The sequence below is a fragment of the Anas platyrhynchos genome, chromosome 1 (assembly GCF_047663525.1).
Source record: "Anas platyrhynchos isolate ZD024472 breed Pekin duck chromosome 1, IASCAAS_PekinDuck_T2T, whole genome shotgun sequence".
Classification (NCBI taxonomy): Eukaryota; Metazoa; Chordata; class Aves; order Anseriformes; family Anatidae; genus Anas; species Anas platyrhynchos.
This window is the reverse complement of record NC_092587.1, coordinates 99892745-99917515: the sequence shown is the minus strand read 5'-3', so window position 1 is coordinate 99917515 and position 24771 is coordinate 99892745. Positions and strand designations below refer to the sequence as shown.

The 24771-nt window shown below is 39.7% G+C and overlaps 1 protein-coding gene across 1 annotated transcript; it reads right to left on the bottom strand.

Moving 5' to 3' along the window:
• Positions 1–925: 925 nt before the first annotated feature.
• LOC139999081 (inositol 1,4,5-trisphosphate receptor-interacting protein-like 1) lies at positions 926–6183 on the bottom strand. Its single transcript, XM_072025733.1, has one exon. It carries the CDS (start codon positions 3522–3524, stop codon positions 2502–2504), a length of 1023 nt encoding a protein of 340 aa, XP_071881834.1. The 5' UTR covers positions 3525–6183; the 3' UTR covers positions 926–2501.
• Between the last annotated feature and the right edge of the window lie 18588 nt (positions 6184–24771).

Below are 24771 nucleotides of genomic sequence, written 5' to 3'. Positions count from 1 at the left end.
TGACCCTAATGTCCCAAGCACTATTGATGCAGCAAGCAATTAAGAACCTGAGTCCCTTAATGTAATAAATGACATCTTTAATGGAATATATCCTGTGCATGCAGAGACAGCTACCACAAAAATACTGTTCTAATGGCCTAGGTTAAGTTGGACATAAAGGATTGGATAACTGACTACTGTATTACAACAGAAATATACGAAACAATTCCAAGAAATGTCAACCACATCCATCCATGCTCTTCCCTTCTCCCCACCCCACCCCCACTAATTACTGGAAATTGGTGATGGTATTACAGTTATAGTTGAAAAGAAGAAAGAAATGGACATCAGTCTTCCTCATACCATCCTTTAACATAATTTACAATGTTTCACATTACCATGCAATATCTACAGGATGGAATTTGGAAAAGAATGGGAAGTTTTTGTAGAGACTGAAAGCTGACAAAAGAAAATAAAAAGAAAGTAGAAATTGAATGTAGTAATTTCATTTACAGCTCTGGGTAACACACTACACAGGTGTAAAAGGTAAGTGGCATGCGTTAGCTTTTATTGTTCATTTAACAGAAGAAAGAATCTGGAAATTGAAAGGAGGCAATTGTGAGTAATGTAGTCAGCTTCAGAGACAGTTTGCAAGCTCATGGTAGACAAAGCATTGTGTAACAAGACTAGTTTAAAAGTTTATGACTAAGAAAATAAAGCATGAATTTGTAATAGAAGAAAAGATCAGAGACTGAAATAGCTAGTGTCAGAGGATTTTTTATATTATTTAAAAGTACATCCATGTATTTCATGTTCAAGTTGGAACAAATTCAGTAAGCCTAATTCAACAGTAGGAAAACAAAACAAAATACTGTTTTAGCTATTCTGGTTGGTTTTATTTTTAAACCAGGAGAAATTGAAGGCCTAGAAAATTATTATGCACATCTAAAGCAAGAGATTCAGTAGGAGAGACCAGATACCTGAAAGGTATTATCAAACATAAAATGGTTCTTTAAAAAAAAAGAAGCCAGAGATGCAAGAGATGTTTCCTCTAATGGTAGAATTGCATTAATCAGTTTATCTGTTCACCAGTTAGAACTGATAAAACATCCCTTCATAAAAGCTGGGTAAGAGACTCACTAAAACCTAGCCCCAGTTTCATATTCTGAAATAACCTGAGTGCACATGAAGAAATAATTTCATTGTCAATTCTTTTTTTTCAAATTCTATAAACAGGCATACCTTATGCTAAACTATAAATAAAGCAATTTATTTTGAAAACCTCTTACATCATGATCATAAATGACAGCAGCAGGACCACCTGTGAAATCAGTTTAAAAAAGTCCGTGTTATGCAAGATAATAGTATTTATGACAATATCAAATGGTATCAATGGAACTACATGCAAAGCAAGTCATGTGAGAGAATAAAGCCTTTCACAGAAACATTAAAAAAAAAAAAAAAAGAAATTTGGTCTTTTCTGCTGGAGGAAAAAAAAAAAACAAATACAACAAACAAGTGCTTTTATTACAAGGGAACTGCAAATAAAAGGAAAATCTGTACTTCATATAACATAACATAGAATCATTGAATATCCCAAGTTGGAAAGAACTCACGTGGATCACTGAGTCCAAATACTGGCTTCAAACAGTACGGTCCAAAAATCAAATCATACATCTGAGCAGGTTGACCAAACACTTGAACTCTGTCAGGCTTGGTGCCATGACAACTGCCCTGAGGAGCCTGTTCCAGTGCCCAACCACCCTCTGATTAAAAAGCCTTTTCCTAACACCCATCCTGACTCTCCCCTGTCCCAGCTCCATGCTGTTCCCTCAGGTCCTGTCGCTGTCCCTGCAGAGCAGAGCTCAGCGCCTGCCCCTCTGCTCCCCAAATGACCTCCAGAGGTCCCTTCCAACCCTCAGCCAGACAGTGGCTCCCGTGTTTTTGGAAAACATTTCCTAATTCTGTGACAGCGGTGCACTCAGCACCCTGTGCCCATGTTCCCCCACAAAGTGCTGCGCAGACACGGTCAGAGCATTTGTTCACATAGGCTGTTTATTGGTGTCAATATATAGGATGAAGCTCCCTGACGGAACGGATTCCCTCCAAGAGTTTGGGTGCTCACTGCCTGGAAGAAGTTGAGCAGTCCAGCTGTTTGGGAGGCCGGGGACACCACCATCCCTCTCCTCAGGTACCCTCTTGTTGCCTTCCCTCTCGAGGAAGCGGTTGAGGTGTTTCTTCTCCAGGCAGCAGCAGAGGCACCGCAGGAGGTCATCCAGGCGCAGGGGGCAATCTTTCCTTTGCCAGGCTTGCCAGGGCTGTGGCTGTCAGGTGGTGAATCACAGCCGTCCTCAGGGCGTGGGGGGAAAAGCCTTTGCTCACCAGCATACGGGCGCGGGGCTGCAGATGGTTGAGGTGGAAGCTGTGGGGTCGGGCATGCCTGGCCGTGTGCCCGACAGACTGCATCTCTGCCACAGCGCAGCTCTTTGGCGGCGCCGTGCTGCTGGTGAAGCTGGCCGCGGCTACTCCAGGCTCAGGAAGGAGTCCGAGTCGTCTAGCCGCACCCCAAGCGTGATCTCAATGGAGAGGGTGCTCTGGGAGGCGTTGGCCAGCCTGATCTTGCAGGAGCGGCGGGAGGGCAGCACCGTCAGGCGGCAGTGGCGCGACTGCGGCAGAAGCTCCCAGGCTGCTTTCACCAAGGCCTGGAACCAGCGAGTGGTTTCCTCCACATCCAGGTAGGAGCCGGTGCAGAGGGTGCGCAGCAGGCTGGGCTCCTGTCTGCTCCTCAGCTCGTCCTCGGGGTGGTGGAGGAAGCACAGCATGTCCCCCACCAGCCGCTCCCTCGCGCAGGCGCACTCCAGCTCCACGCGCAGGCCGGGCTTCCTCGCTGGCGTCTCCCCCTCGGCGCCCAGCTCCGGGTGGAAGGCGTGCCCGGGGGGAGGCCTCAGGGGCATGAGCAGGCGGTAGAGGACATTGTCCTGCCGGGTACTCCCGTCTTCGGAGAAGCAGCCCACACCGATGGCCGGCTGCAGCCGTGGCTTGAAGAGAGCTTCCCCGGAGAGTCTTTGGCAGGCACCAAGAAGCTTGTCCACCAGCTCCTCCACCACCTTGCACTTGTCGGCCATGTGCGGCGCCGGCCACTGGGTGCGATTGGCCCAAACCCTGCCCAGATCCCGGGTGTCATCGGTGTTGGTGTTGTCTTTGTCTTTCTTCTTCCTTGGGTAGCTGCCCTGCTTGCTCCTGCGGAGCCCAAGTCTCCATTTCCTGAGCCACCGGCAGAGCCCGAAGAGCAGGACAAGGAGGTCAATAAAGGTCCAGAGCTGCCACTGCTGCAAGGCAGTGAAGAGCAGGGCTCCCAAGGCCACCCCGCTCTGCTCCTGGCTCCTCTCCTCCATCTCATGCAGCAGCCGAGCCATGCCTTCAATCAGCTGCTCCGCATGCTGCTGCATTCGCTCATTTGCATCCGCATCCACTTGATCATCCACGAACCACGGCTTCTGGGCAATGCCCAGCACAGCCAGGGCGAGGAAGATCAGCCGAGCCATGGCTTGCAGGAGGTGCAAACTGCACACACCGACGGCCAAGGCCAAAGTGTGGTGGCGCTGCTGCTGCTGGCCCTGATGACAGCTCCCCCGCTGTGACTCATCCTCTGTGCTGTCACAAGCACCACAGCCGCATCACACCAATCCCCCTCCTCTCTCCTGCTCTGCTCTGCTTTTCAAAGGTGAAGAGGGCCTGTTGCAGAACTAAAGAGGGAGAGTCAAAAGACATCTGGACATGGAATCACAGACTATCCTGAGTTGGAAGGGACCCATGAGGGTCATCACGTCCAGCTTCTCAGTCTTCTCTGCTCTAGGCTGAACAAACCAAGTGACTTCAGTTGCTCCTCATATGCTTTCTGCTCTAGACCATCCTTATTGCCCTCCTTTGGACACTGTCTCCAGTAGTTCTGTATCCTGAGATGTATCCTATCCGTAACCATGAATCTTACAGAAAGCTACTGAACAACATTTAAATATCTGCATGGAAAATTATCAGAGAACAATTATGGTTATAGGGAAATTAGCTGCTATCTCCTGTTGGTATTCAAACCACCTTCATCTCAGAACATTTTGCGCTTCCTCATTTAACTTGTTATCTCTTTTAAGTGTTCTTTGTGGAGCAGAATTTTGAGAGATGAGAAATATATGTCGCACTTCTGAAAGTGCTGGGAATCTCCCAAGAGAAACATATTCTCATGAGACTTCTAGAACAAGCAAGATGCTTTGTCTAAACTTAAATGTTTTTATTAGGTTAGCTGAAGTTTTGAGTTAAAGGTTCTTTCCCAGCTGTGAAATGTTTTTAATAAACCCACCGATAACATGCAAGTTAGTCCCTCCTAATACAACTGTTCCTATCTACTCACAGCTATGGCACTCTGCAAGAAATTATGACTCAAGTGGGAATTAATACTGCAATTAAAGGTTTTGAGTTTAGAAAAAGATTGAATAAACAGATCCAAAACACATTCTTCCTAATTGAAAACAATTAAAAAGCAGAAAAAATGAAGACAAACATGATTTATAAAATGAAGAATGGTACCACAAAATTGTCTCCCAGAGGGAGCAAGTGCACCAAGAAAACAAAACAAAAAGCAAACCAAAAAGTGACTTGAAGGCAGAAATAGGTGAATTGTTAAATGAAGAAAATGGATAAAGGCTATGCAGAAAGACATTGGGAAAGTAAAATAGCAGAATTTGTTTGCATTAGATGCAGTACTTTAAATCACAGTATTTTTTTTGCTTTTGTGTCTGGCAAGAAAGTAGTATGTTCACTTTAAGGAAGACAAATACAGTGAACAAAAAGACTATAATGTCTGGGAGAAATAAGTAATTTGTAGGCTGGTTTATACTTTGCAACTCTGAGAACAGCATGAGCTTACATGTGTGTCAAAAAACACTTTGGTGGGATATGTTAGAAGAGAAGATTGTTCTGAGGCAAAATCTAAGATGAAGGAGAAGAACAGGTTAAAACCACCCAGAAGAAAATATCCAACTTTTATGACAGTCTGGCATAGTTTAAAAGGCCAAGAAAGGCATTCTATTCCATGGAGACAGAAATCTTCATCCCAAGCAATGAGAATGAGAATGGCAATCTGCTCCCACACAAAATTATTGCAAAAGTGAGGTGCAGTAGAAATGCCACCTTTTTGTTCAAGATCAACAGACAGCCTCCATTTTCATGTGTTCTTCCACTTTTAGATTTCCACTATCTGATTAACAAAATTCATGCACATTGAATAAAACCCTTATCAATTCATAAAATGTCAGATATAAGAAGTGGTGAAAAATAGAGAACACATGTAAAATCCAGACCTGACCATACAAAGTCTCTTTGGCTAGAAAACTGTAGTTAAAACAGCCATCCAGGAATGCTGGCCTAGAAGGCCTGCTGGGAGTATGTGGGCAAGAAGCACATCCACGCTCAGGCATCCAAATTACATGAAACTACCAAGGTAGCACAGAGTCACAGGCACTTATCACCTTGATCACAATAGTTTTGTGATTCCTTGTTTCCCTGGACAAGCTGTGGGATGTCACTGAGATGTGAACCCAATTTCATCTGCTGACTGTTCGAACATATTGGAAAAAATCCCTATCTAATAAGCAAAAAGCAGAAAGTTCAAGTCAACCTGGCTTTTGGTTACAGCACTAACAGCTATGAAAATGATAAGACATTTTAAGTAAAGCTGGGCCACATAGTAGTATATGAGGATGAATTTAGCTTGATAAACAATGGAGTAAAAGGACATGTCCCCTTGAAAAAACAGGAGGAAGAAGAACTGTAGTATTAGGAAACATTATTCACCTAAAAGTCCACTATTTTTTCCTCATGGTCTGTGCACATCAGCACTCTACTATGAAATCATCTTAAACATAAGAAGTAACCCAGAAAGGAGAAAATGTTCCTACTTTAATATTCGAGTATATTGTCATAGTATCCTACTAATCCTATCCTTCAAGTGATGTTCTACAAAGTACAATTTTTACACTTGGAAATTTCAGCTTTTGGGGTTACATTTTTCATTTATTTTATATTTATTTTTTTAGCATTGCTAATTGATTTCTGCTAAGAGCAGTTTTGTAAAGAAATCTACAATGCATTTTGATAAGACATTTATGACTCCTCTTGGTTATTTTGCTTTTCTTTAGGTTCCTGATGTTGGTAGCGTGAATAAAAATGCATACGCCTAAGCCATTTTAACCTTTTCAACTATTCTGAAAAAAAATAAAATAAAATAAAACATTAAAACATTTTTTTTTCAAATTTTTTAGTTTCATGGGGAAAAATAGCTGAGAAATATTCCAGCTTTATTCCTAATTTTTCTGTGTAAATGAATGTCATTTTGTAGTCAGAATTGCATCATTTAGAAAAAAAAAAAAATCAGATTTCAACGTTTTGATTACAAGTTAGAAGTTTTCCATGCTACTTAGAAAAGCCATAAGCCACAGTAAGACAATGTCTACCTTCAATTTCCAGTTAAATTTAACAGTTATATGTGTATACATAAATGTACAAGATATATAGCTGATGGAACTATTAATTTATCTACATGTTTTTCCCAGTAGAGGCATACTGGGAATAAAAGTAATAAAAAAAAATCCCCCCCAAACCCTCAAGCCTTTCCTTTTACATTAGGTCAGAATAAAAGCCAGATGGCAATAAGGACACAACCATCTTTCCTCTGCTAAGAGCAAAGGGAAACATCCCGTCAGTACCTGAGTTAGATAAGCGACACAGATTCTTTCTTAGATGCTACAATGCAAAGTTCCTGCTCCTCTTTCCAGTTACTGAACTTTATTCATAATCATGGGTTAATCCTCTTTAAAAGTCTGAAAGATAGCATGACTAAGAAAAGCCTTTCCAATGGCTGGGTTGTAAATCTCAAGGACTCTTATCTGTTCCAGACCTTTTCTTTTGAAATCTTCTTCTGGCAAGTCTCTCAGCAGCAATCTGTCAACAGAGTTGATGCCACTGAAATTTTGAAAAATGGCAACAGCTTCAAAAAAACAAATCCAAAACACTGGCAAACTTTATTATTTGCAAAGCAATAAGTAATTTCAAAATAATAACTTTTAATGATCTTTTGCAATCAACTGCACTGGGAGATTCCACCATGACAATGCTGTTTGTGACCAGACTGACTAAACTGAATGGAAAGATTCCTGTTGACATGGATGGGTTTCCAGGGCACTGCCTAAAATCTTTGATGCTTTTCCAAGCAGCTACATTTTTGGAAGAAATACTATGCCTCAACAGCAGAGTAAGATTTCTCCCTGACATACAGGTTTCACTTCAATAATACTGATAGAATTTCCTAGATCAAAACTCCTAGACTGATCGGTAGAGTGAAACTCAATGTTATTACACTGTAGGTGCACGCAGTATTAACAGCAGGAGGCTATCATTTGGAAGTCAGATTTCATAGTGTGTATCCTGATGTAAGGTAAAGACAATTCCATTGTACAAACTAAGGCATCTCCTTAAGTATTTATATTTATTTCATATTTATAGAGGGAAAATATAGAAAAAAGCGATGTGATCCAAATCTCAGTTAGATATGCAGAGCTGATTCATTCTGATTGACTGTTTCCATACTAAAACCCAAAGAAACTCAAAACCAAATTCTGAAAATTGCTTGCATATCAGAGTCTTTGCAGTCTTTCCTGCAACCTTGCAAAGCTCCACGTGAAGCAAGTATGAGAGCACAGTTGACAACTAAAAGCCATCTGAAACAAAGGAAGGATGTGGGAACAATGAGAGGTGCAAGCTGAGACTGCTGTTTTGGCGTTAATGCTTTGTTCACTCCTGACTCCTCGTCCCTCATCACCCACATTACATGTTAGTCCTCCCAGAAGCAATTCGTTTTGCCATGAACCAGATGACTTGTAAGCAAAGCCCAAACATGTCTCCTAGATTCCTCACTCTAGGGACAGCCAAATGGACAACATGAGGTGACTGTTTCAGGTTTGGCTCTCTGGACCATACACAGTCCTCCAAAACTGATCAGGGTTTACAATTTCAGATGCTTCCACGTGCCTTCATGCTAATCCTTAAGGCACATAACATGCTCCCTCAGCTTCACACTATAAAATAGCCTTCTGATGAGCTGCAACATATTTTTCATATTATTTCATACATTTTTAAAAGTCAAAAAAACAAAAGCAAAAAATACACACCTTGCCTGCAGTTGACAGACCACACAGAGTGGACAGAGCCTGCTCTAGAGGAGGTGAAGACTGAGAAGTGGGGATTTAAGCAGCTCTGTGCTACCTGGCCTAGGACCAAACATCACCCCTGAGAGCTGATGCAGTCAGCAGCATCTATGTTGCCACAGACCAACAGGAGGAAATTACAAGGCCACAACTATATCAGACACTAGCAGCTCCCTGGTGAATATAGTAGCGTCTCACCAGTGATATAGCGATATCCCATCATTGCAGGAATCACATTTTTTCTTTTATCTATTTATTTCAGGATGCTAATAGAGCAGTGATTCAGTGCCTTTCAGCTTAGCTCAGGGCCATCAAAATACCCTGAGTATTTTATGTCTTCCTTCAGAAAAAGCTTTCTATAGCTAATACAGAGTTACCGTAGTTAAACCTCAGAAGGCAAATCAGTGGGTGAGAGGCAGAGCAGTACAAATGTGCAAATCTGCACAACACCATCCTACCCCCACAAAATGTTCCTTGAATTCGGTGTTTTCACTGCGGAGCTTGTTGCAGCCACCACAGCTACATGCCGATAGCACAAACATCTGTCCCACTCCGCAGGCTGCTCTGGCTGGGCTGAGAGCGACCCCTTAGGCAAAGAGAGGCAGGTGGAGCAGACGCACCTAGCGTCTGCAGCAGCTCCAGCCAGTCCTCTGTGAGCTGGCGCAGCTGGCAGAAAAAGAATTAAGTAAACCCCAGACATCCCCTCAAACCTTTCCTTTCACAGCAGCTCAGAGCAGGGGTACCAGCCAGATAAAATCCCGTCTTCTACAAGTTTGAGCGGTTTTGTGAACAATAAAAATTGGTTTGATTACTCGCAGAATCAGCATACTGTAAATGCAAACAAGACAGTGCTGTAATTTACATTGTTTTTAAATTGGAAGGGGAAATATAATTAATGCTTAATTCTTTTCTCATGTGTGCATTGACTTAATTATTATTTCAGTGCAAAACCGAAAGAATTACGTCCACAGCACCACTGTTTGCAATACTGCTAATATTACAGACCCTGCTTTGATTATTTTCATTAAAAAAAAAAATAATAAAGATCTGATGCAAGCATGTCAGAGAAGCCTTTTAATACAGTTATTTATTTCACACTGAAAGATGGCTGCCTTCATAATGAAGGCTAGTTCAGTCAACTATAGATAAAAGAATGTCTGACTTATATGATATCCAATACCAGAAATGGGGAAACTCTACACTGATCTTTAGAGGAAGAAAAAGAGCACTCAATGAAAGATGAGAAAAAAATGTTAATGTTTAACATAGAAAGGTCAGATTATTTCTCTCACTCACCCCAAATCTATTTACTAAAAATGGTAAATTCTTTGTCTGTATGTCTCATGAGCTCACGCTAACAAAAATAAGGAAAATCTGAAATAATTATTTATACTAAGTTGAAGCAGCCAGAGAGAAGTTACACATACAGCCACCTCCCTCAGCATCCATTTATTAATTTCAGCTTTTGTTGAGAGTTCAGTGAACTAGTTCTTTTAAATGTAAACCATTTTACTTAGTTTTAGCTGACATAGAAATTTTTATAAGTGTATTCTAAAGAGAAGCTACCTGAACAAAACCACGTATCAATGCTATCTTAAAATGACTCTGTGGTCCTGTGACCAGAATGAACTGAGAAAACAACTAAAATGTCAACTGCATATGGTCTGAAACTTCCACAGGGACCAACAGATCTGAACTTCTTCAATTAATTATTCAAGCAGCATCACATTTGTACAGAACTCCACCAACCCTGCACAAGTTAGTCAAACTTCCCTGAAATTCTTTTGGCAATGTTTATAATAAATGGATTCATAAAATGAAAGAAGAGTAGAACTGGCAGGAAATGAGACTGCAAAAACTGAAAAGAAAAAACTATATAAATTTTCTGCCCCATGTGGGAAATATATAGCATTTTAAATAATCATTCAAATACACGGGAAGGTGTTTCTCTTTTTTAAACGTCCTGAAAAAAGACCATCTATAACTAGGTAATAGAAATTGCTATTGCAATGCTACCAGAGTATAATGATTTCCTTCCTGATTTTGTATAAATAATAAAAGACTGCTATGAGTGACAGTTTTCCTGCAGCTAGCACAACAGCAAACAAGAATAGCAAATAAGACTGTCTAATCTGGAGAGAAATATTTCTGTTCCGAGTAGGTGTTTAAAATTATTTCAAGTTCGTTTTACTTTTATTATTGGATTCATTTTTTCTGTCTTTTTTGAATATAACACTTCTTGGCAGATCAGAAAAAAAATATATCTGTTTTTATAAGTCTTTCATCTGGAGCGAAACCCACAGACACAAAGTTGTTATGCTTTGTGGCTGAGGCAGGTCTTAAGACAGTTTATCCTGAATCTTAGCAGACTATGATGTATCAAGTACAGCAGTGATGCTGCTATAAGTGGCAACTGTGCTGTCAAACTCTGTAGTGTAATACAATCCCACTTATTAATGCTTTCCAATTAAATCAAGATACTTGGCATCGTTGTAAAAGAGACCATGAATACTCCCAAATATTTTCTTCAGGCTACAAGCACCAATTCAGTTACACCAACCAATTCAGTCGGCCCTAGACCAATCTTCTGAGCTTTGCCCTGACTATACAAAGAAAAAGCATTTATTTTCAGCCAAACTAGTCCCATCAAAACAGAGTAGCACAAAGGAGCATACCACTTACTACCACCCCACAAATACTGCCGCTGCTAAAATATGGAGGAAGGTGGGGAAGGAAGGAAGAAGGGAAAAATCTCAAACAAATTAGCCTGTGGTACAATCCTAATGAAGATACGGCAGGTTTAGTTTTAATTTAGGTGTTAGTCAAAGCAGACTTTTTTACATGAACTAGATGTGTGAGTTGGTTTAACAAGGAATTTAAATATAACTTTTTTGCTGAGTTGCCAATATCATCCATGTGTTTAATTTTAGCTAGTTGTACAATAAATAAGGCTTACAAGAGATTATGGTGGGGGAGGGATAAAGGAGTCACTCAATTTCAAACCTGGGGACACAGAGTCACTGTTTCAAATCTGACAGGTTTATATGTCAGCACTCATTGGGAGACTACGTACATGACTAAGGAACGGAGAGTCTTCATGTCTGTGTGTAAGAAAAAGAAGTGCCCAAGATCTGTCCAGAAAGGGAATGTTTTTATGATCTTTTTTCTTTCTGTTTGCAAAGGAAAGATGAACTGATTATGTTACATTCATAAACTGCACTCGCACGGTTTACATATACATTATTTGGTTAGAGGAAATATATTTAGTTTTCCTCTGAGGGGAAGTCATCTGGCATGATCATGGCAAGGGAAAACAACTCACCTGGGTCACTCCTTCACTGAAACACACACTGCACCCAAATTCCAAATAGCAAAGCACTGGTTCACATGTGGAACTACAGATACTTGTCAATACAAAGCAGCCAGGCTGTTTCAGAACTAGCTAGGTGATAACACAGGTAAGGTGGGGGCTGACCTGCCTGCATGAGTCACCATTCAAAGCCTCTGAATTTTGCACAAGCAGACATATGGCAACCTGAAACTTTCTTTTTAGGCTTACATACCTCCTACAAGCTTTTCCTACAGGAAATAAAAAGTTTTAATACTTTTAAAAATTATTATTATTTATTTACAGATCATGCCATTAAAGTGTGTAATTTGGGATCCCAGGTTATCGAAGCCTTCCGTAATATTTAGATATTTGACTGTATGCTTAAATTTCTTATGATCACTGTCTTCCCACCTGGCTTATCCCTAAGAGAACCCAAAAAGGCATGACTATTCAAACAGCAGATAAAACTACGTATTTGTAAATAAATGAACAAATAGTAGAGCTTGCACAATTCTAATACTATTTGCGATGGACAGTTAATAAGCCATATTTGAAACAATATTTAGGGTCATTAAATATTATTTGGCAAGGTACAGATCAATGCGTGAATTTTCTGAACCCTTAGGTTTACCTGCAGAATTCACTGAACAAACAATTATACCAACAAACAAATTTTAAGACACACACACAAATAATAATGCAGCTGAAAGGTGAAGAGATGCCGTAGATGACGAGAGTTGCAGGATTTGGGTCTCTCAGTGACTAACAGACTTGTTTTGCTCCTTGAGACATGAAAGCACATCTCATTCCTCTTGGAGCTGCAGCATGGGGTTGACTTCCTTGGCTTGTACTTCTGGTATTAAAATGCAGCTTCTGTTTGTCTTTGCCAGCAAGAACACCTGGTTGTCTCACTAAACAGATGTTCCCAACAGACTAGAAGATGAATGGCTTCTCTGACCTCGCTACTGAATGCAAATGTTCTTGTCAACTTTAACTGGAGCTGAACTAGTTCATTTCTGATGTCATCATGAGGAATGATATAAATCCTTGGAATTGTCTTTCGGACCATGTGGTCACAATCACACACACATCCATACACAAATGTACCTCTTTAGCACCCCATCTTTCTTTTTCATCGACGTGAGGAAGTAATTTTGCATACACATCTGCAGTCCCACTCAGATCTACTCAAAGACACTTCGGCACTGTCACCAGTCCTCCTTTCCTGATTTTGTTAAAGTCACCAAGCAAGAGTTCCTTCCAATAAGGAGGAGAATATTTATATTACTGATGATAAGGATTATGACAGCATCAATTGTTTAAACTATGAGAGTCCACCACTTAAACACAGATCATGGTATTACAAGGAAACCCAGGATTAGCAATCAGAAAACATTATTTGCAGAATATGTAAAATTTCACTGGCCCTTTCAAACCTACAATACATATGACTGCCTACTGGAAGTTAATTTAAAGCCTATTGCATTAATTATGGTAATATCTTAGTCAATCCTCTAACAGACTAAAACAATCCATAAACCAGAATCAAATCAATAGCTTTCTGTTTCTCTCCCATTTTTTCTTTGTGTGTGTATGTGTATACACGTGCAAGCATTGTCTTTTTCTAGCCCCTTTTCCTAGGAAGAGTTTAATGTCTTTGCATTCAAGAGGTCCTGAGCAAGAACACATCCAAGGAATGATCCCTTGCTGAAACTGCACACAAACGTGCAGATAAAGACTCTGAACTGGAATAATAATATTAATAATATATTTTTTTAATTGACATGGTTTCAAATTCTCTTTCTGTACCATTAGCAGATGGTTTACTTATATGCTACTATAACATGCACCAAAATGAGTCAAAACAATCAACAATATATAAATTACTAAGTATTTACATGCACTGTCTACATTCCCTATACCTATTCTATTTTCTCTGACGGAAAACTGAACAGCTAACTCACAAAATCAATAACGCCAACTATTACATACCAAATTTACCTAACTAGGTTGTATTGTATTCTTTAAAATATGGTACCTGGGATAATTTTGCCATTATTTTAACTTACCAATAGAGCTACATATCTGTTGTACTGCCTTGTGTGCAATTTATGTGATAATAACTGAATTACAATCAAGAAAACAGAAATCCTTGTTTGTTTGTTTTATATCCAAATCAGTGAACTGCATTTTATAATCACCATCAAACTATTTCCATTCTTTATTCTTCAATTTACATTTTTATATAATGGATACGATAAGCACACTCACAAGCATATCAGTAAATAATGTAATATATATTTAACAGACACAGTACAGACCTGCTTTTACTAGACCTACTTTCCTTTGCTTATTTCTCATTTCTCCCAAGTGCTCCTGTGTAGAACAGAGGAACTTGACCGGTCAAGGCACTTGGTTCCTACACCTTAACACCATTGCCAAGAGCACTTCAAAGCACGCGTTCTTTGAATACATTGTGCTTTGTGCTGTTGTGTGGAGGAGGGTGACAGTTTCATAGCTAGGAGGCTTTCTTGTGACCAACTCTGTATGCAGAGAAGTAATTACACAGCAAAAAGACTCAGCTTACGTCCTTGACTTATTTTCTAAATGGTATATCTGCCATCAATAGTATATATTTAATAGAAAATGAAGGCCTAGTAATTAGGTTTTGATTTCAATTTTAATCTGTCATTTGATCAGACAGCTCCTTGAAAAAGTACAATGAACTTTGCAGCTTTAAATCAATTCTATCATGCATTCACAGCTGGAAATGAACCTAGTTCAGTATGTTATTATCCAAAAAATAATGCATGAATGGATTATAGATATGGATAGATAGATATGGATAGGCAGGGATTATAGATGCGCAGTTTTTGGACACAGGTAACAAATATTATTATCAGTAAGTCATTTTGTCAATACTGAAACCTTTTTGCTAGACTTTGTGTCTGTGCTGCAGAGCAGCAGTTGCTAAGACATCATTCAGGCTCCTTTATGACTGGTAAAGAACATATTATAAAAATGCAAAGGGTTAAATTTATTTTGTGTTATGGGCATCAGCATGTACACCATGCTTCACTACTCATGCTTACTAGGTCTGCTAAATCTCTTCTGGTCCAGGAACCCAAATGACTACCAGATGCCAGCAGCATTCTCCTGTGATTGAAATTGAGACACATACATGCACACACACATTTTTACTTTTTACAGCCGTACTTCAGTCTTGCTCGCTCACACTGCTGTTTTTCTTATGAAACATACCAAAATGTGTCCTCATATGGCTTATTAGCTCATTTATTTACTAGTGGAGTACCTTCCCAGTGCAATGCACACACACAAACAAAAACCTGAGGTCTGTTTATGAAAGTGCAGCATCCACAGCTGCTGCTCTGGAAGGTGATCAGTCACTATTGTTCAAACACTGTCATCAGAGGTCCCGAAGCTGAGCGATCCCAGCAGCTCCTGGTGCCAGTTGTTCTGCTCCCACCCTCTTCCTCTTGCATGCTGGAGGACTGGGCTGAGCTTCCACAAGTGCCTGTACAAGCTGCTCTGGGGTTCTCAGGGCAGCAGCATACTTGGGGTGATTTCAGGCATTAATTATTAGAGACTTTTGTTGTGCATGTTTGCACTGCTGAGAATTTGGGATTATACAAACTGGATAGGTCTAATAAAAGCAGCCTTTTATGCCGTGCATATTTAGCATATTTCATCAGCATTTTGGTTTACATCATAAGGACTATTCAAATTCGGCAGCAGAGAAAAAAACAAGGATCCTTAGAAAGTTTTAGCAATCGAACCTTCTCAGACTCTCTCTGGAGAATGCCTTTAGCCTGAGTAACTCCTGTCAAAAGCCTGCATCCTTGAAGTCTCTCTATTGCACTAATCTTCGTGTGAATTCAGAGAATGCTTCATATAATCGCAGAAATTGGGCATAAGAAGCCCTCAATCACCCTGTCCTTCCTCTGCTTGAAATACTGTTCAGTGCTCAGTGGCAATGTCTGGCCAAATAGGAAAGGGCTGGTTGAGCAAAAAAGTTGATGTTAAGGACCTGAAATACTTTCATAACAGACTTGGGGGAAGTTTTACTTCAGACTAGCTTTAGTTTGAAGACTAGTGCCCATTACTGGTTGGAGCAAATAGACGTATTCCTGGAGCATGTTTTCTGGCTTAGTTTATCCCCAAAGGAATCTCCTTCAGGTGCAATGAGACTGCTCCATCACAGAAAGCGATACACAGTAAGGAAGGACAGCGAGAGATGAACTGCAAAACCTCACTCACATGCTAAAGCTGGTGTACCTGGGGAAACCTGATGGTGATCATCTGTGAGGGTAGAGCAGTCATCACACCCCCAAATTGCCCCTTTGTTTTCTTCCTGGCAGCTAGTCTGATGTGTTCTTGTTTTCATCTCATCTATCTGTGGCTCATCTTACCCCCTTTCTGCTCTTAAGTGTTTTAAAGCTTCAGATATCCAGTCATCCTTCCACAGATAGCTTTGTATACCTGAGCTATCCACCAAAAACAGGAAGGAAAAAAAAAAAAACAGCCTGGCCTTTTAGTGCTTCAGCCATGGCCACTTCTGGTGACACACACTCTACTTCTAGTCTATTCTCAAAAGCTTCCAGCAGAGACCTTAGACCAGTGAAACAGAACAAGTTTTGCACACGATTTCGAAGTATAATTCAGAGAACATTACCACCAACCTGTAATCCCAGCAGGAATTTTTTCTTTCCCTTGATTACAGTCATTAACGTTACAAACGACTGTCCATCGCTGCTCCAGGACCATTCATTCTGAGCATTTAAAGCAGTCACTTGTTAACTCTCAAGTAGCTTTTAGAAGCAGCCTGTTTAAAATCAAATTAGCAAAGAAGCTCAAAAATATTGAACCACTGAATTTGCACTTATTTCAAATTCCTGTTTATTTCCACACTTTTCTTGTTTAGCTATGGCTTTATTACATTAGGGTTCTTTAAAAGCTGATGATTTGAGTTTTAGTCTGGAGAATGACTAACCAAAAAAAAAAAAAAAAAGGAAAAAAAAAGGAAGAAGAGATATCGGGCTCTGTGCAGTAAGCTTGGAAGAGCAGCTTTCCTACAAAATAAAGCTACAACCTCCGATTTAATTCCCAGATTGTTTACTGGCACTTTCACAAAACTGTATTTAGTTAGGTTGATATTTTGTATTCATTGGGGTATTTGCAGAAAAAAATCAGAGAGCGGTTCCTATCTGTAAGAGAAGTCTGTTTATTTTGCTGTACAACAAGTGTTGCTTAAATTTTTAAACAGAATTTCTGATAGTCGAAAGAAAAACAAGTAGAGAAGGGTATTAGCCAAAATATCTGTCAGCTAAACAGAACTTGTAAATCCAGTCAAACAACTAAAGGGCACTGCACTGTCAAATCATCAGATTGCAGATCCCTGCCCTGTGGTTTGCTGTCTTTTAGAGAAGGATGCAAACTGTTTAGCTTTCCCAAACCCTCTCCCCCTCCATCTGCCTACTGACCCATGCAGCTGCCTTAGCGTTTGCATTCGCTCCACTGGAAGTTTCATGCCTGCCTTGATAGGAGAAAGTAAAATGTTGCAGTGACAGCAGCTTCAGTGGGACTGAGCAAAGAATGATGGAGAAGACTAAATGTGTTATTTCTGTGGATACCTGAGAATTGGATAAGAAAACTTTGTGAATCACTGTGTACCAGAACTGTCAGAACGGGACATTTTACAAGAAAAATGAAAAATACACAGAAGTCCAAAACCCCAAAGTGTTGTTTGTGTCACTGTTAGGAAGAGAAGGCAAAATATGTAAAGAAGATGTGCTGCACAGAAATTTAAGTACTCAAATAGAGAATGCAAGCATAAATGCTTAACCTGCTGAAAATCACATTAAATTCTACAGAGACGGGTTCGTAATAAAAGCAGCTTGTCTGCTCTTGACCATCATTTCTTTCACCCTGGCATTTAGTGAAAATGCATTCTGGAAGGTAATTGAGCATGCTTTTCTTCCTCCTTCTGGGGCCCATAAGGTTATTTACAAAAGAATATTTAAAACAGTAATAATGTGGTTGCTCTCTACAGATAGTTTCCTCAGCTATTCATGCAGGTAATCTTCTGAAGGGGCACATACTGGTTGGTGACCTTACACAGGACTCACTGAGGCAGGATACCCTGCAGAAATGGTAAACCAAGGAAAACTGCAAGCCAACATACTTCACAAGAGATGGAAGTAAGTTGAGTAAAAAATGAACTTTCTCTGGAAATAAAGCGTAACAAAAAATGTTATTTCGGGTAACATTTTGCACAATTAAAAAACCTTCAGGTGACATGAAAGACACTGCCTGTGATAGCCTGTGTTACAGCTTTTGTATTTTCTTACACTTTATATTTCTGTTTTGTCGCTCTGTAGGCAATTCAAGCAAACTGTCAGACATCACATCTCGGGGGGTAGGACTGATACCAGGTGATATTTAGGGAATTTACAGGTAGCATTGCAATTAGCTGTGTCCAAATTTTAAAAGCTATCCAACCACAAGCCCTAGATTAATTTCAGTCTGAAATAACACACTTTATTCCCCATTCTCAACATACAAAGTTAGTTCTATTTATTCCCGTAGGCTGTATCACTGGGCAAAAGAGATCAAGGGCTTCTCATTATTTTTGGTGAAACTCAAAGTTTAAAGGAGATGACTATTCTACTCAGTGATAGTAATCTCTTTAATCACAGTGAGTTGAGTTCAACAGTACAATATTTACATCTGATGTTCTAAAACAATTTGAAGTCTTCACTTTTGAAGACAATGATAAACACAGGGAAACTGGAGCCACTTTTCTAAATAAATTTCACTATGCTCTACTGTACAGTGCCAGAGTTAAGAACCTGTGAGCAATGAAATTATAGACACTATCAGAAATTGCTGGAACAAAAGCACTTGGTGGTTCTTTTCTGAGCAGAAGATTGCCAGAGAAGGTCTCTGCATAACATGTGGTATACTACTTTTTTCCATCGTCTCTTCTGAACAGAAGCACATACACTGACTATGCAGAACAATACAATTTCACTAAAACTTGGCATTTTAAAAAGCGGAACCAAGGTCCAGCAGATGAGCCACCAAAAACTGAATAACACTGCTCCAAACCTTTGCCCCTGCTAGGCTGTCTTGGGAAGGGTACTTTACCTACTTCTCCATGCACATTTTTGTCTTGAGCCAGAGTCTTTGGAGATGACTGTTACACAGATACTGGCAGATAAAGGTGCTGATCTATGAAGTCACCTTCTTGCCTTTTCAGGCATCCCATGAAACACAACACTTGTGCTTCTGACTTCAACGAAGCTGCTACCTAGAACACGCAATATCTCCTTGTATACTTGCAAACCAGAAAACCTAGATTAATTTCTGTCTGAAATAACACACTTTATTCCCCATTCTCAACATACAGAGCTCTGTTTATTCCCATAGCCTGTATCACTGGTCAGAAGAGATCAAAGAGATCATTATTTTCTCACGAAATCATACCAGTAAGACAACCTATCACTAAAGCTGTTAAGTACCTCCTATCTAACAGCCCCTTCCACTAATGGATGAGGACCATATAGTTTCAAAGCCTTTCTACTTTCCTTCATACATAATTCTTTTGGTTAAGCAATTTCTCCTTTTTCCTTTTAGTCTCCTAAAGTCTAGGACTAGGCTTGACAAACAAACACTAGGATGTCTACTTAAACTCTTCTACATTATTCAAAACAGAACTTACGTGCATAAATTTCTTTCCATCTACATCAATATACCCTTTAACACATTTATGATATGGTTTAAGCTGGGATAACTATCTTTTATAATAACTATGGAAATTACTGTACCAGTTTTGACTTCATTGCATAAAGTAAAATATTGATAAATTGTTGAAAAAAACAATCTTTAAATCTTATTGCAGTACTTACTTGAATGAAAGTACAAAAGAATTTGCTCTCAAGAATTATCTAGCTACACTTCATAGACAATTACAGGCATTATCTGAAAGCAAATGTGTTACTAACAGCATCCCATTTCCAAACTGACACAGCAGATATGGCCCACTATTCGAGATACCATATCTCAATTATCTGAAATGACAACTTCAGCTAATCAATTCAACCTATTATGATTATTGTTTATCAGTCACAACCTTGTCTGGCTACTGCCACTTCCTAAAATGAAGTTTGTTTGCAAATGCTTATGACGTGGAAAAACCCAAGACAGGAAAAAAGTATTTCTGAAGTTTTAACATACTGGTATAACTTTTGTATCACAGGATGAATGAACGGAAACATCATGGCGTCACACTGCACAAAGAAGTTTGCTAAATCTTGAACAATGTGAAATTAACCTCGAGCAATATGAGAGATGTGTGGCCGTTTAAACAAAGTTATTACTTAGGTTCTATCTCCATCTCCCCTTTTCCAGTTTTCTTTAACATAAGTTTAACTACTCCTCAGCACACAGTCCTGCTAGGTCCTTGAGTTTTGCCTCAGCTACACCGCAGCTCCTCTAACAATAAAGCACATCTCCCCACTTCTCAATAGCTTAATGGTGTAACTAATTGATCTCCATTCCTTTGCAAGTACCCTCATTAAAAACAAACAAGCCACTATTGCTGCTCCCATTTACTTCTGTCACAAAAGCTCTTTAAACTTCAGGAAATGTGGATGTTTGGTCCAAATAAGCGCCAGCAAGTTCAGATCTACTCTAACACTCACCTGAACTCTCTCAACCCCATTTAAAATGAGTCAGAGATAGCCGAAGAATTAGATTTAGCTCTCTCCAGCTGATACCAGTTGTACTAAACTACCCTGGAGAGGCTCTTGCATTTCTTTTTCAGTGATAGCCAGAACTTATAAAGGTTTTGTTGTTGTTGTTATGGTAAAGAAGAAATATGATTGGTTTCTGTTGATACTTCAGGCAAAACCATGGCTGAAGTGAGCTATGCTACGAACTGTAGATCCTTGTGTTTTATCTGAAGTAACGCAGCCATGCTAGGTTCTCATTTGCACAGTGAAAAACGATCCAGAAAACATCTTTCATTTCCATTATCGTTTGACACTCGTGCTTTGCACGTTTATGCCCACTGCCTCTTGAAAAACAAGTGATCTGGGACTTGGGTACCCCAAATTCCTCCTCTTGGCCCAGCTGGCGAAATGCCCCACGTGGGCATGTAGCAGGGTAGCAGGGCTGTGCTGTGGGGCGCGAGGAGGCAGGGGACTGGAGCACCGCCGAGAACAGCAGACCTTCAGGGCTGCCAGCTCCCAGGTTGTGTGTCGGGCTGAGAGCAGGGGGCCCTGATGCACAGCTACCGGTGTCGGCCTGCTCTTGCTGCTTGGCTCCCCTCTTGCTCAGCCCTGCAGAATACTGGAGGCTGTAGGGAGTGGCTTTCCAGACAAAGATAGGTTTGGGCGGCTTAAATGCCTTTGTGAGCTTAAATTGCTCCCGTTACCTGTGGCTAGCTGACAGCCCGCTGTGAACCAAATGCTATGTGTTAGCATTAAAGATTTCCAGTATGTCAATTTTTTTCCCTTTAATCTAGAAGGTTACTGTCACAGCTGATGCACAGACCAACCCTTTTGCTTACCAATCAAGTTAACATATGCTTTTAGCTGATGGCTGCTTGCTTTGTAGCACCCACAGCTACAATAATATGGTTATTTTGGAATCTTCTGCACAGGATGGAGGAGAAGGGGAAAAGATAGAAAAATGCTGTTAGCACGGTGGTGTTTTCAGTTTGAATTTTTGAAGGTAATTTTTTGCTCATAATCCAATTTGATTTGCTGTTTCCTTTGCTGAATGGCATGAAAAAAAAATCAAGCTGAGCCCTAACATGAGGAAGGACCTTGTGGCAGAGGAATTTTTTTTCATTACTTCAGGTGTCCACAAATATCAGAAGAACTCATTACCTGTTAGAACAGCAAACTCTAAAAGCAGAAGGAATCCCTCCACTCTCTACCTCTGCTAAGGGACAAACTGCTTAACCTCTCATTCCCATGAATCATTTTGACTGCTCAGCTATGTAAGCAATTATCAGAGTGACTGGAAGTACTGCAAGTCATTTGTAAAGTAAGGAAAGGATTCTAAACTTGGAAAAGTTGAAAGTTAGGAATCGTGAAACCTATGAAAAAAAGAAGAAAGTGAGCATTATTCCCCAGTGTGGCTTTCAGAAAGCAGTTGACAGTTGTTTAAACAGTCTATATCATTTATTATTTTTTTTGTGAGGATAACTAATTACATTACAGTGGCATTATAAATGCCACTCAAATGCAAAGCTGGCAGTTTATGAGCTCCAAATATTTGCACAGAGCAGCAGCTGGACTTCACTGAAGGTGTCACACTGTACACAGCTCTATTAGGCACACAAGGAAAGCTCTGAGGGGGTTAAAAGTCAATCGTAAAACCTGGGACCAGTGCCAATAAACTTGTACCTGGCCAGGCTTAAATTGAATTTTAGCTGCCAAATGTACATTTTCAGATCTCCAGAGGAAGCTGGTTCCTTCGTGTGGGTGAAGTAGACAGAAGCAGCTGTTGAAATGGAAACCATTGCATCAAACATCTTGGGAACTGATTGAATTTAAAATTGGACTTTCGTATTCCTTGATTTTTGCCTCAGAATGCATTGAGGGGATGCAGGTGGCTGATAAACAGAAATGTATCACTCAGCCAAGAGGTTAAAGAAAACCCTCCAAACAAACAAGAATTTTGTCTTTTGGGAGGGGGAAAGAAACCTTAGCAAAGTCAACAATGAGATACAGAACCAGGCTCTTATTAGGTGTAAATCAGTGGAGCTATTCTAGTTTACATCAGCATTAGTAGACTGAGGCCTAGATTTCTCAGCTAAGCCAGAGTGAACTTGATGGAATAGCGTATTAACTTTGTATGTAATTAGACACAAATCTTATCCCAATATTATTTCAAGTCTAGGATTAGAGCTGGACTTGAAATAACACACTCCACCCCCAGCAATGCTTACCCCCTAAAATAAAAAGTGGTCATTTTTTAAACTTGCACACAAGCACAATAAAAAGAATGTTAACATTTCCAAGTCCAATGTTTCACAGTGAGAACTTCCTGCAATTATTCTCATATTATAATGGAAGAGCTGGTCACACCCTGATTTTGTGCCCTAGAGGATTTCAGGTAATTCTGACCTTGGGTCCCCAGCTGGTGTGGTTTCCTTCAGCATCAGTGGGAACTGCATTGCATTTACAGCAGTGAAGAATGCCATTTAGCATGTCCGTTCAGCTGAGTCCAAGATATAAACACACTGTTGCTTGCCACATAGGCACCCACCTTGTCACCCTGGATAGTCTCAGTGCCGGCTTCTAGCTCCCATGTGGGAGAGAGGAAGTCTGTGTTTTGTGTGACAACTTTTCAACTGAAGCACATTACAAAAAATACAAAAAGACAGAAGAAATACAAAGAACCAGAAAAAATACAGAAAATATTTAATGTCCCAAAAACCATGTAAAACTGGCAGTGTAAGTTTTCTATGACTCTTCCTTGCTTAGTAGCCATTCTTGGTAATGAGGCAAGTTAATCATTGCTCAGACTTTACCTCAACTGAAAGCATGTTCTTAAAAGTGAGCTTAGCGTAACACAGTGTCATTGCTGATAATAACAATAAACACATGCATAACATCATAGAAAACCCTTGTTTGTATTTCACTAACCTCAAGTCTACAGATTTCATTTTCAAGTTTACAGATGAAAGTCAATGTATTCCAACAACCATTTTCACAGTGAGATCGCAGTTGAATTTTTCATCACTCACGGTGAAGTGCAGTAAGCCAAACTGACTGTCCAAGCTCTTTAATGATTTTACACCATAGTGAAATATTTTCTAATATAAAACAGAAGCTCCCCAAATATTTTTTCCCTTGAAGTGACTTTTAGTGAACTTTGACACATAGAGAAAGGAAAACCAGACTACAATCTAGTCTTTAAAAATCAGTAACTACACAGTAACCACGCAGCTCTAGTGATAATAATACTTAGCAGGATCATACAACAAATTCTTCTTCCTGACCATTTTCAAGATGGAGATTAAACAAATAAAGCAAAAGTTATTGGCCACCACGATATTATTTTTAAAAAATATCTTTCTTCAAATTATCCAAAAGAAAAGGCTCATGGAAATGTTGGTCTTAATACTGTTTGTCTTTGTGTTGCTGCATCAAAAAACTATCAGTTTCACAGATATAAGCCAAAAAATAGGGGGTTGAGGGAAGGAATGTAATAAAAGCCATGTTCCTCTTAAATGACAACACAGTTTTACAATTCAGACCTATACTTTCAGAACTTGCCAGGGCAGATCTTTGTGACAGATGAGGCTCGGAAAGACGAGATCCCAAAGCACTGCTTGCTAACTGCTGGTATCTTAGCAGGCTCTGAACTGCATGCCAGCAGTTCACCCTATATGCTTTGCCACTGAATATCCAATGAGCATAAAAAATGTATTTATGGACTAAAATAAACAGTTCCTGACTTGTTAAAGGTAAAAGTAATGAGATTTAAAAAGAAATTGCCATTTTATAAATCCAGCAGTCCTACTGTATGTACCAAGTGCATCTCATGCCTCCATAATAATAATGTAATAATACCAGTGTTAATTTTAGGTAGTGACCTCACTATTTTAAAAAAGAAGCAAGCTTTCTCAGGTCAATTAAATCCATATTCTACCTATCTACCTTTCACAGCCCAAGTAGACAAATTCAGCATACACTAGATCAAAAAACTAATTGTACTAGTAAAAAAAAAAAAAGTAAATTAGAATAAGTGACCTTGTATAACTTTAAGACCTGTTTGACTTTCAGGTAAAATCACAAACCTTCTATAGAGTGAGCTCTCATTTTTACATTAAGCTTATTTTTAGCCTCAGTAGAACAGTGATATACTGTTCTCTGAGGAATAAGAAACAAGCATCATGGTTAACTTAACATGGAATTTGACTTTGAATTTATTTCCTATTTAAACTTCGAGAATTTTTCACAGACTGGAATGTTTTGGACTATTTTTAAAGAACATACAGAATTCTCCCTATTCGTACTCTGTCCACAGACTAAAAGCACTCTCTGACAGCTGAATTAAATCCTCTTTGAGGTGGCAAAATGGAACCCCAAGTACAGTACTTCCCTGGCATAATATCATTGAACAGTTCTAAGCCCTTTGTTCTTTCTAAGCCTACTTTGAAAAAGG

Excerpts from the sequence above, each read along its gene's own strand:
- LOC139999081 (XM_072025733.1), bottom strand. The coding sequence starts at position 3,524 with ATGGCTCGGCTGATCTTCCTCGCCCTGGCTGTGCTGGGCATTGCCCAG.